The 12,986-nt window shown below is 35.2% G+C and overlaps 2 protein-coding genes across 3 annotated transcripts; one reads left to right on the top strand and one right to left on the bottom strand.

The window, feature by feature from the left end:
• Positions 1-1,833: 1,833 nt before the first annotated feature.
• LOC106642562 (TGF-beta-activated kinase 1 and MAP3K7-binding protein 1) lies at positions 1,834-4,150 on the bottom strand. The gene is made up of 6 exons (XM_014357379.2): positions 3,807-4,150; positions 3,489-3,726; positions 3,293-3,425; positions 2,980-3,220; positions 2,646-2,902; positions 1,834-2,534 (listed from the first exon to the last, which is right to left on the bottom strand). Exons 1-6 carry the CDS (start codon positions 3,895-3,897, stop codon positions 2,073-2,075), a joined length of 1,422 nt encoding a protein of 473 aa, XP_014212865.2. The 5' UTR covers positions 3,898-4,150; the 3' UTR covers positions 1,834-2,072.
• Positions 4,151-9,469: 5,319 nt separating this feature from the next.
• Nelf-A (Negative elongation factor A) lies at positions 9,470-12,808 on the top strand. 2 transcript variants are annotated; one of them, XM_023389171.2, is made up of 6 exons: positions 9,470-9,845; positions 10,371-10,809; positions 10,949-11,407; positions 11,489-11,667; positions 11,746-11,845; positions 11,912-12,808. In XM_023389171.2, exons 1-6 carry the CDS (start codon positions 9,624-9,626, stop codon positions 12,115-12,117), a joined length of 1,605 nt encoding a protein of 534 aa, XP_023244939.2. In that variant the 5' UTR covers positions 9,470-9,623; the 3' UTR covers positions 12,118-12,808. The 2 variants fall into 2 exon arrangements, with proteins under 2 accessions (XP_023244939.2, XP_014212861.2); XM_014357375.2 differs by having other exon boundaries at positions 11,486-11,667.
• The last annotated feature ends 178 nt before the right edge of the window (positions 12,809-12,986 follow it).

The following is a 12,986-nucleotide window of genomic DNA, read 5'->3' as shown; positions in this document are numbered from 1 at the left end:
TTTGTACTGATTGTAACTCTGCTTTATGTATGTACTAATGTAATAATCATAATACATAGTATTTTCTTGCATCCAATCTTTTAGTGATTGAAACGTACCTTTGTCATTGTTTCAATGTTTTAAACATAAGTCTGAAGTTTTCATACTTTTCGACCCTTTTTTTCATTTATTTACATCTCACTACTTTAGTATTTTTATTTTACTTATTATACTTTAATATTATCCTCTGAAAAATTTTGATAGTTGGTGTACTAGCCTCCTATAGTCTGAAAAACTCAAGGGGTTGTAAGTTCAAATCCCGTTGAATATCATTGAGATTTTTGTCTTGAGAATTTTCGATACGATGAATATCCACTATGTTACAAAGCTACTAGTTCGATTTTGAAGACAAGTAGTGGATTTTTTTAGATGGTGTCTGGACGTCCAAAGGGGCTTCCCCATTGAGGGAAGCTAACAAGGTGGTTTTTTGATGAAATGATTATGAACAGAATGGCATAAAATCTTGAGGAATCATTTATGAAGTTACAATACATCACCCCTCAAAATTTTAGAGTAGGCAGACGAATATAAACGCAAGAAAATGATAAATGAAAAGTAAATCATAAGCAAGTGCTCTTATGGCAACTAAGCATATTTTCACTGAAAGTTGTAGCCTAGTTATTTATTTACTGAACATAATTAAGTAAAAAGCTGACACAATAAAGCTTATGCAATTTCAAATATACTGCTAGCTTGAAATATATATGTTCATGGACTTAATCAAAAGACATTAAAAGAAACACTGGTCTACATTTTCGTTTCCTATGTTGAAAGCATATAAGTATAAACATCCACTGCTGGTATTTTGAGGTTACGAGCCAATTTTACATAGTCATTCCTACGAACTTTTATATCGGATATCATGACCTAAAATTTTTTAATCAGTACTTAATTTGACTGAATAAACAATATTTACAAATATTCATTTGAAATTTAAGCAGTATAAGTAACTATCAACTTGATAGTTACACCTTTGACTCGGGAGTCATGAAAGAACCACTAGGCATACTTGAGGAAACAGGAGAGAATAAAGGAATAAAGGGATGAGGTATTATAGAAGTAGGGGTTCGGATAGGTAAAACCTATTACCTATTACGCGTAAACCTATGTAGGTATACGCGTAATCTTATACAATTGGTACTAAGTACTTTTTGTAAATGCGATTTTGCTATGCCTCCATTTTTATATTCATGTTTTACTTTTCGATGTGTACGATAATCTGAAATTGCCACCAAAACGGATAAAAATGGTATCATTGGATATAAAAAATACATGCATTTCTAATAGAGAATTTTTTTCGTTTTGAAAGCTTTAAAATTGCTTAAAGTTTTAAATGAATTGTTGATGCTAAAAACCCTTGTTTGAGATTTTATTTTCTGCACATCTATTTGCTATCCGGTTTTCCACACGAATATTACGAGGATATTAAATTAAATAATTTGAATTACTAATACCATAACTAAACGTTTTTATTGAGTATTTGCAAGTTTCCAACCCACATAGCTAGCTGGAATGCGTTTTTTAGATTTTAGGCTGTGGTGTTACAATGACAAGGATTCACGTACCCTGTAATACTGAGGACGGAGTGGCATATATTTAAAATTAAGTAGACGCCTCTAGGAAGTCTCTAGGAAGTCCACAGTCGATATTTTGTACTACGAATTTTTCTTGCGGGTAGAGAAACAAGACTTTTTTTTCCATGAAATCATATTTCTTTTGTTCACTTACGTACACTTTTATTTTTTTTTTTTTTATTTTTTTTTTTTTTTTTTTTTTTTTTTATCAAGTAAAACATAAATCTGTTTGGGAGTTAATGACGACATGCCACAAAATATCACCTTCTTTTGGTAAATAAAAATTATTTCTACTGTATAGACAAAAAAATCTATTAATATACCAAGGTTACTTAAAATTGATTAAAATATCATTTGTAAAACATACGAGCAAAATAAATTTCAGTAATACAGGTAAACTTGAAAATTACAGTATGATATCACATTTTTGCTGCTCAATAGGTACTAACAAAAATTTCACTAAAACCAGGTCATACCAAGAGGCAAATCTGGCAAAGTGCCTGCCTTTTTTCTTTTTTCCAGATTTTCGTAAAATTCAGAAAAATCTACATAGGCATCAATTCTCTCGTCAGATTCTGTTTCTGGCGTTTCACCGCTTGCTGTCATTGTCGCATTATCTGATGACGTGCTTTGTCCCCAAGCTGAGGCATAATTATTGTCTTCTTCACTCTCCTCATCGTCATCGCTCATGTGAATCACTGTGTGCTTGTACGGATCGTATATTTCACGCGGTGGTCCCGTTGGACTTTTTATAGCGTTTGGCATGGTAAAATTAAAATTACGCACGAGGAGCGTTATGTCGTCGCGCTTACATTTTGCAAATGCACTGGCACCTGCATTCAAGTTGGCGTCGTGGTGAATACGTACGATTTTATCGACAACTGCTTGAGCTACTCCAGTTAGCGTTGACTGTATTTCGAACTGAAATTTATTTTCATTTATAGTGACAGAAAAATAAAATTACATTATTAATAATACAATTTTTATTAGAAAAAAAATTTTTTTTAATTTTTTTTATGGAGTGTACCGTACCTGTTCAACTGCCATCAAAGTTAGTTCTTTATTGACTTGATCAGTACCGGTGGCTTCCTCCAATGATTTGTACAATCCACGGGACATCAGCAGAAGAAATTCACACGATTCGTCAATCTCTATGCCTCCATGGACTTCTGGTTCGGCTATAATTGGCTCTAAAGCAGCAGGAGCTAATTCTTCAAATTCCTTATATTCACCTTTAACTAGATAATTACCGAGACAACGAGTAATTTTTTGATTACCAAGGTGGGAGCCTAGAAATTTTATTTTTTTATTTTTTTTATTTCTTTCAGTTGTCAAATACATTTACCTCACTCATTCTTTGAGTTACCTTGACTGATTGATTTAACATCTAATCCTAGCTGCGATAGTCTCAACAATTCATCTTCATTTTTTAAAGTATGATCAATGCTTAACTGGGCAATCCTCAAACTTTGATTTTCATCTGCTTTACACAACAAAGCTCTACAATCCCCAACATTGGCAACGTAAAGTTTACCATTAAAAACCAAGGCCACAATGGCACTGGCACCAGATGATAGTTCATAATTTATTCTGTTTAATTTATTCACCTATTGGGATTAATTCAAATGAGATAATAGTTTTGTATACTTTTATTAAAATGAACAACGTTTATAACTTACAATTTCAGGAAAACTTTTGAAAGCTTCGTGTGAATTCATGCCAGTAGGAATATCACATTGTAAACTTGTTTTTTCTGCTATTAATTCCTCTATTGTATCCATGTAGCTATGTTCAACAGCTATAAAAGCTTGCCTAGGGACAAAAGACAAAATGTATTGAAATATCTCTAGAATTATCAAAGATTCTAAAACATACCTTAGGACTTCTTTAATTTCTTCATCAGTAGTTAGGCCGTTTAGCTGACCTAAAAGTATTTCAGCAGCCAAACGCTGCATAGCAAAATCAGCCACCTTAATGCCTTCATATCCGTCAAAGATAGCATACAAAGACGTAGATGCATCAAATTGACAGTGAAAGCTTCTGTCCTCAAACGAATGCTCCTCCTGACAATGTCCATCTTCTCTGTAAATCTGATTTGTTGAAAAACCAACACCTGAAAAGCTTGATATTAATATAATATTAAAGAACCCTATAATGAAAAAAGTTAAAGGTAAGATGGTAAGGATACAATACCCGACTGCTTGCACACTGGTAAATCATCGGTCCAACTTGTCTGTGGAGCTTGACACAGCGTCAGAGCTGGATGCTGAGCGTCAGACTGCATTTTTTTTCATTCCAGCTCCAAAATTTAATTATTTAACTCTGCACTTCATAGTATGTACATACCACATATGTATAGCTAGGTCTGTCAACGGCCAGCCTATTAAAGCTGCAGTCTTTTGAATTTATGATCTTGTAAATTAACACAAGGCTTGCGATGAAAACAAGCAATAAATTTGTCTACTTGAGTATTGATATTTCGGAGCACTGATCGCTGTTGTTGCAGAACTTTGAATTAAGTAAAACTCACAACAATAAAGTGATGACATGAGTGACATCCGTCGAATTGCCATCCGCAGCAGTTCTTCGTGAAGTAGAGATTCTGTATTACCGACCGCCGGCTTTTGACATTAAGTGGTTTCTATCTTATCAACAAAAGATTCCAGCTCCAGAGTTGAGAAAAAATACAGTAGGTGGCACTAATTTTGAAATTCCGCGCGTGCGCTTCTCACCGAATCCATCACGCTGATCACGCATCACGGCATCACCGCGGCATCATCTCCTCGCATGTCTCGCATATGTGTCGCCGAGTCGCATCACTATGGGTGTATTCCGCAAATGCTGCCAGCAGTTAAGTTACGTAGGTCGTGGTAACGCCGCATGGTCGGGCAGCGCTAGCGTCAACCTGTACTAACTGTCTAAACTGTCGGTGGGTTCCGCATGTCAACAAACTTTGATATTTTTTACTGTTTTCGCTCCCATGCCATCTGATATTTCGGAGTTTGTTGACATGCGGAACCCACCGACAGTTAGTACAGGTTGACGCTAGCGCTACCCGACCATGCGGCGTTACCACGACCTACGTAACTTAACTGCTGGCAGCATTTGCGGAATACACCCATAGTCCGCAGGCTAAGTATACGTCCTTAACCGCCTTTTTCACTAACGTTTAGAATAATGATTGAGACAATCAATGATTGTATCATGAGTTTTTGTATAAAGTTCAATTTATACAAATAAGTTGGTAAATATAGGCACACATGATTAATATTTAAACATTTTAAGCTGTATAAATATATAACATAGATTCCAAATATGCATTATTACCGCTGGAATATGCTAACAAAACCAAATATCCGTCTTTCTCACCCAGCAAAATAATAGGTATCTATATAATCCTGTATCAATTTATTGCACACATGCGAAATGTTCAATGACAGTAAACAATGACATAATTTCAAACTTTACTTTTAACTCTTCATTTCACACGTAATTTTACAATGCAATTGATAAATTATTATTCATACAAAAGTATTAATATTCTTATAGGAGGTCGATTTTCAGGCAAAAGATTATTTGTAAACTTGCCGTAAACAGCACAGCCAATGTCAACTTTTTATTTTCTATCTACACAACTAGTTGCGGCTGGTTTTAGCGTTTCAGATTTCTAAACTAAAAAGTGGTCCTAAAATTCTGAAGGAAAGCTTTAGATATTTTAAGCCCTAGAGCCATGTTGTCAATTATAAACCAGCCGCAACTTATTTGACAGATACAAAATGAAAATTCAACATTTTCTGTGCTGTTTGCGGCAAGTTTACAATTTATCTATTACTCGAAAGTATAAATATATAGGAGGTCAATATTCGTATAAAACATACACTGCAAACTTGCCGCAAGTAGCACAAAAATCGTTAATTATTTATTTTGTATCTATTTCAAGAGTTGCGGCTGGTTTATAAGTGATTAAATGGCTCTAGGGCTAAGCTGCCTAAAGCTCTCCATCAGAATTTCAGAAGCAATTTTTGGCCAAAAAAATCACTACCGCTAGATGGCGCTGATCCAAATGATTATTACTATACTTATACTAGAGCCGTTTAATTATTTATAAACCAGCCGCAACTAATTTCGTAAATACAAAATAAATAGTTAAAGATAATTGTGCTACTTGCGGCAAGTTTGCAGTGTATGTTTTATACGAATATCAACCTCAAATATATTTACACTTTCGGGTAATAGATAAATTGTAAACTTGACGCAAATATTGCAAACAACGTTAACTTTTTATTTTATATTTATGAAATTAGTTGCGGCTGGTTTATAAGTAATTAAATGGCTCTAGGGCTAAGCTGCCTAAAGCTCTCCATCAGAATTTCAGAAGCAATTTTTGGCCAAAAAAATCACTACCGCTAGATGACGCTGATCCAAATGATTATTACTATACTTATACTAGAGCCGTTTAATTATTTATAAACCAGCCGCAACTAATTTCGTAAATACAAAATAAATAGTTAAAGATAATTGTGCTACTTGCGGCAAGTTTGCAGTGTATGTTTTATACGAATATCAACCTTAAATATATTTACACTTTCGGGTAATAGATAAATTGTAAACTTGCCGCAAACAGCACAAACATCGTTAATTATTTATTTCGTATCTATTTCAATAGTTGCGGCTGGTTTATAAGTGATTAAACGGCTCCAGGGCTAAGCTGCCTAAAGCTCTCCATCAGAATTTCAGAAGCAATTTTTGGCCAAAAAAATCACTACCGCTAGATGGCGCTGATCCAAATGATTATTACTATACTTATACTAGAGCCATTTAATTACTTATAAACCAGCCGCAACTATTGAAATAGATACAAAATAAATAATTTACGATGTTTGTGCTGTTTGCGGCAAGTTTACAATTTATCTATCACCCGAAAGTGTAAATATATTTAAAGTTGATATTCGTATAAAACATACACTGCAAACTTGCCGCAAGTAGCACAATTATCTGTAACTATTTATTTTGTATTTGCGAAATTAGTTGCGGCTGGTTTATAAATAATTAAACGGCTCTAGTATAAGTATAGTAATAATCATTTGGATCAGCGCCATCTAGCGGTAGTGATTTTTTTGGCCAAAAATTGCTTCTGAAATTCTGATGGAGAGCTTGAGGCAGCTTAGCCCTGGAGCCGTTTAATCACTTATAAACCAGCCGCAACTATTGAAATAGATACAAAATAAATAATTAACGATGTTTGTGCTGTTTGCGGCAAGTTTACAATGTATCTATTACCCGAAAGTGTAAATATATTTGAGGTTGATATTCGTATAAAACATACACTGCAAACTTGCCGCAAGTAGCACAATTATCTTTAACTATTTATTTTGTATTTACGAAATTAGTTGCGGCTGGTTTATAAATAATTAAACGGCTCTAGAATAAGTATAGTAATAATCATTTGGATCAGCGCCATCTAGCGGTAGTGATTTTTTTGGCCAAAAATTGCTTCTGAAATTCTGATGGAGAGCTTCAGGCAGCTTAGCCCTGGAGCCGTTTAATCACTTATAAACCAGCCGCAACTATTGAAATAGATACAAAATAAATAATTAACGATGTTTGTGCTGTTTGCGGCAAGTTTACAATTTATCTATTACCCGAAAGTGTAAATATATTTGAGGTTGATATTCGTATAAAACATACACTGCAAACTTGCCGCAAGTAGCACAATTATCTGTAACTATTTATTTTGTATTTGCGAAATTAGTTGCGGCTGGTTTATAAATAATTAAACGGCTCTAGTATAAGTATAGTAATAATCATTTGGATCAGCGCCATCTAGCGGTAGTGATTTTTTTGGCCAAAAATTGCTTCTGAAATTCTGATGGAGAGCTTGAGGCAGCTTAGCCCTGGAGCCGTTTAATCACTTATAAACCAGCCGCAACTATTGAAATAGATACAAAATAAATAATTAACGATGTTTGTGCTGTTTGCGGCAAGTTTACAATGTATCTATTACCCGAAAGTGTAAATATATTTGAGGTTGATATTCGTATAAAACATACACTGCAAACTTGCCGCAAGTAGCACAATTATCTTTAACTATTTATTTTGTATTTACGAAATTAGTTGCGGCTGGTTTATAAATAATTAAACGGCTCTAGAATAAGTATAGTAATAATCATTTGGATCAGCGCCATCTAGCGGTAGTGATTTTTTTGGCCAAAAATTGCTTCTGAAATTCTGATGGAGAGCTTCAGGCAGCTTAGCCCTGGAGCCGTTTAATCACTTATAAACCAGCCGCAACTATTGAAATAGATACAAAATAAATAATTAACGATGTTTGTGCTGTTTGCGGCAAGTTTACAATATATCTATTACCCGAAAGTGTAAATATATTTGAGGTTGATATTCGTATAAAACATACACTGCAAACTTGCCGCAAGTAGCACAATTATCTTTAACTATTTATTTTGTATTTACGAAATTAGTTGCGGCTGGTTTATAAATAATTAAACGGCTCTAGTATAAGTATAGTAATAATCATTTGGATCAGCGCCATCTAGCGGTAGTGATTTTTTTGGCCAAAAATTGCTTCTGAAATTCTGATGGAGAGCTTTAGGCAGCTTAGCCCTAGAGCCATTTAATCACTTATAAACCAGCCGCAACTCTTGAAATAGATACAAAATAAATAATTAACGATTTTTGTGCTACTTGCGGCAAGTTTGCAGTGTATGTTTTATACGAATATTGACCTCCTATATATTTATACTTTCGAGTAATAGATAAATTGTAAACTTGCCGCAAACAGCACAGAAAATGTTGAATTTTCATTTTGTATCTGTCAAATAAGTTGCGGCTGGTTTATAATTGACAACATGGCTCTAGGGCTTAAAATATCTAAAGCTTTCCTTCAGAATTTTAGGACCACTTTTTAGTTTAGAAATCTGAAACGCTAAAACCAGCCGCAACTAGTTGTGTAGATAGAAAATAAAAAGTTGACATTGGCTGTGCTGTTTACGGCAAGTTTACAAATAATCTTTTGCCTGAAAATCGACCTCCTATAAGAATATTAATACTTTTGTATGAATAATAATTTATCAATTGCATTGTAAAATTACGTGTGAAATGAAGAGTTAAAAGTAAAGTTTGAAATTATGTCATTGTTTACTGTCATTGAACATTTCGCATGTGTGCAATAAATTGATACAGGATTATATAGATACCTATTATTTTGCTGGGTGAGAAAGACGGATATTTGGTTTTGTTAGCATATTCCAGCGGTAATAATGCATATTTGGAATCTATGTTATATATTTATACAGCTTAAAATGTTTAAATATTAATCATGTGTGCCTATATTTACCAACTTATTTGTATAAATTGAACTTTATACAAAAACTCATGATACAATCATTGATTGTCTCAATCATTATTCTAAACGTTAGTGAAAAAGGCGGTTAAGGACGTATACTTAGCCTGCGGACTATGGGTGTATTCCGCAAATGCTGCCAGCAGTTAAGTTACGTAGGTCGTGGTAACGCCGCATGGTCGGGTAGCGCTAGCGTCAACCTGTACTAACTGTCGGTGGGTTCCGCATGTCAACAAACTTTGATATTTTTTACTGTTTTCGCTCCCATGCCATCTGATATTTCGGAGTTTGTTGACATGCGGAACCCACCGACAGTTAGTACAGGTTGACGCTAGCGCTACCCGACCATGCGGCGTTACCACGACCTACGTAACTTAACTGCTGGCAGCATTTGCGGAATACACCCTTATAATAGTAGCACACTATAGCAGAAGCTGCATGCTGATTGCCGCGGCCGCGCGTCTGCAAAGTTACGGACCGAAGAAATGTACGAGTACGAACAGTACAAACACGATACGTCAATCAGTCGTTCAGTGGAAGTCGAGGAGTGATCAAGTCCCGTTGGAGTTAATGATTATATTTATCAGCAGAAGGTATACCTACAGTGAACATCACGCAGTGGTGCGCTAAAAGTATAAATACACACGAACGCGATGCAGGCGGCAGTAAACAATGTGCGTGACAGCGACACGTCCTTGTGGCTGCACAACAAACTCGGAACGTCAAATGACAGCTGGACCGGGAGCTCGATTTGTTCGCAGCTCAACGCCGAGGTGCTGCGTAACATCAAGGATTGCTTTCCCGACCTCCAGACCCAGGTCAAGCTCAAGCTGTTGCTGTCGTTCTTTCACATACCAAGGCGCAACGTCGAAGAGGTAAACTTATGTGCTGTTTTCGGGCATTGAATCTACCGTTTATTTTTTTATCAAGTGCCAAGAATAATTTCATGGTTTGGTGCAGAGAGAAAGAAAGTGAGAATTGAGGTTAGGGGTAATCATTGTATGATAGTTCTGTATTTTCTGGTGATGCATATTGTGTGTACTTACACTTGTATTTTGATGATAAGCTTAATTGATTTTCTAATCTGATTACATAGTGATTGCGGGTTTGACAAATGATGTACCTGTGTATTTGCTAGCGGATCATGTAAAGTGATGGCAATCTAGGGTCTTCTCTGTTTACACATACATTCGTTACCTATGGTAGATTACTGTGGGCTTCTTTTAATTGTGAAAGTACTGAAATGTATGCATTTTGTCAGGTTTTTTTTCAACAAATGCTATATTAATTGACCAAAGGCTTTTATTAACTTATACAAAATGGTCATTACTGTACAAAAACGATGAATCTACATTTAATTTGTACAAATTATCAACTCAATTTATACACTTGATTTTTAGTGGCGAGTTGAGCTTGAAGAAATCATCGAGGTAGCATCCTTGGATTCTGAATTATGGGTGTCAATGATATCAGAGGCGTTAAAAACCTTACCATCAACAGGCTCTCTGAATACAGATCTAAGAGACTTCAACGAGCGCCGGTCAATATTTAGCGAGCTTATAAACGACCTCCGTAAACTGTTGAGGAAAAAAAGTGATCCCAACATGTTACCTCTTGAGTGTCACTTCTTGAACAAGCCAGCATTGACATCGGTGGTTGGTCATCTTCCCAACCCTGTGCAACACTTTAAACTAAATGATAAAAGAAAAGCAAAAAGTGCAGCACTTAGGTCCGAGTTATATCAGAAAAGCCTGGATGCTGCAAATAATTTTAAAAAGAGCACAGCACCGACAGTGCCCGTCAGAAGTCGAGGAATGCCAAGAAAAATGACAGATACAAGTAATTATTATTTTATTATTATTTTTATCATTATTCAAGTTAAATAAGGTTTGAAAAATTTGTTTTCGACATTCTTTTGGTAAAGTAACTCTTGAGCATGATCCTGATCAAATTAATAATCGTTTCAAACGTTTTACAGCACCATTAAAAGGCATTCCATCCCGTGTACCGACTATGGGCTTCCGGTCACCAGCTCTTTCATCACCAATGACGAATCGCCCATCACTGGTCAACAGAGTTCGCAAAGATGGTGGTATCAAATTACTGGATATAGCCGAGCAACCGCTTGGTTACGCACAGGCAAAGAAACGCAAACGCCAGCAAGAATTGGAAGAGCAACAGAAAAAAGCTGAGGAGGCAAAAGCAGCAGCGGCTCAACCCGTGGCTCCAGTCGTTCCGACAACCGAGGCCTCCACGACACCAGAGTACGCCCAAGGACTGGCGCCAGCCATCAACCAACAGCCAGCCACACCAGTTGCAGTCACTACCGTTGTCACACTGGCGACACCGCCTGTCAGTGTCGAACAGAAGCCAGTACTTCCTTACCCCCCTACAATCAGCACTGCCGCGGTACCTGTCACCCTTGCTACACCAGCTGGTATGATTTTAAAAAAATTTCCTCTTTTTCTTTGTCTCTCTGGTCAGATATAGTTGAAAATAACGTTTTGTACCAAAGTAGTTGCAACAACGTCTGCAAATGCGGTCGCTGCGACCCAGCATGTCATCACTCCCGTCGATTCTATTCCTGTAACTGTGCAAACAGTTCGACCACCTCCAACAGTCACTCAGATACGTATTGCTCCAAGTACACAGCAACAGCCGAACGCAGCAAATGCGAGAAAAGGCTTGTCACTCACGGTCAGTATTAAAACAGTCTTATTGTAAAATATTTAATATCTATTATGATAATTAATATTTTTATCTTTGACATTATAGAGAGAACAAATGTTGGAAGCTCAGGAGATGTTCAGAACTGCCAACAAAGTCACCAGACCAGAGAAAGCTCTTATTTTGGGTTTTATGGCAGGATCAAGGGGTGAGCTCCTGCAATATTTAATAGTTTTGACCATTTTTAAACATTTATTTACCTTATTTTTTGTAGATAATCCTTGTCCAAAACTGGGAAACATTGTAACAGTTATGTTGTCAGAAAATGTGGAAGAAGTCACTCAACCAGATGGTTCAACAGTATTAATGCAAGTAGAAACGCATTTCCAAATGAATTATACTAATGGTGAATGGAAGAGAATTAAAAAAAATCGACGAATTATTAATGAAGAGACTAATAATGCAGTTACAGCACACTGAATCAGCCTTTCTGCTAGAGCCTCTTCTACAATTTTTGTTATTTTTTATTTCTTACATGTACCTTTGAATTCGTGACGTAACACATAACTTGCGACACTTAAATATCACTACAAATAAATTTATCTTGCGTATTGGTGTAAATCGTATTTGTACATATTTGAATATAGAATTATTGATTATTGTACGCAATTAGCAATGTAAAGTAATTTTATCGAAAGATTCGCGCTTGCCAAAAATTTAATCTCATTCAATACGTCATATTCAAACTTTTCAAGCAAAACGCACACCGATACGCACTAATTTCATTTGTAATTGCATAATTTTTTTCACACTCAAATTAAATTCTAGTATTTAAGGATTGTTTTAGTTAGAAAGAAGATACCTACATTTTTATGTTCATAGCTTGACATTATTTAAGATTTAAGACAAAAAAATTATGCTTTAAGTCATAAAATTTGTATTTTGACACACTCAGCATTGGAGGATATAAAAAAAACGACTAATTACTGTCTCTTCAAAGCCTTTAAAGCCTTAAATGTTTAGTGCTATTGTGAAGGATGATATAAGAAAAAATATGAAACGCGGTTGGATAAACTATGAATAAATCTGTAAATATAAAAATGTTACATATTTTTTTTTGTATAAAAAATGTTGTAAAAATAAAGTATATAAAAAATACAAATTCTATAAAACTGATTAAAATTTTTAAAAATACATTTAATTAAATATTCATATTCTTAAACAATTACTCATAAATCGAACTCAATCCAGGCAAATTTCTATTGTAAAATTACTTTGCAATCAGTTTTTCAGTTTAAAAAATACTATGTACACCATTCATATCGATTACATATTTTGAGACAAGCTGA

This window comes from Copidosoma floridanum, unplaced genomic scaffold (assembly GCF_036245765.1).
Source record: "Copidosoma floridanum isolate Cflo_tuat_1 unplaced genomic scaffold, Cflo_Japanese_pri ptg000021l, whole genome shotgun sequence".
NCBI classification, from domain to species: domain Eukaryota; kingdom Metazoa; phylum Arthropoda; class Insecta; order Hymenoptera; family Encyrtidae; genus Copidosoma; species Copidosoma floridanum.
The sequence above is the reverse complement of the archived record's forward strand: the minus strand, read 5'-3'. Positions and strand labels throughout refer to the sequence as shown.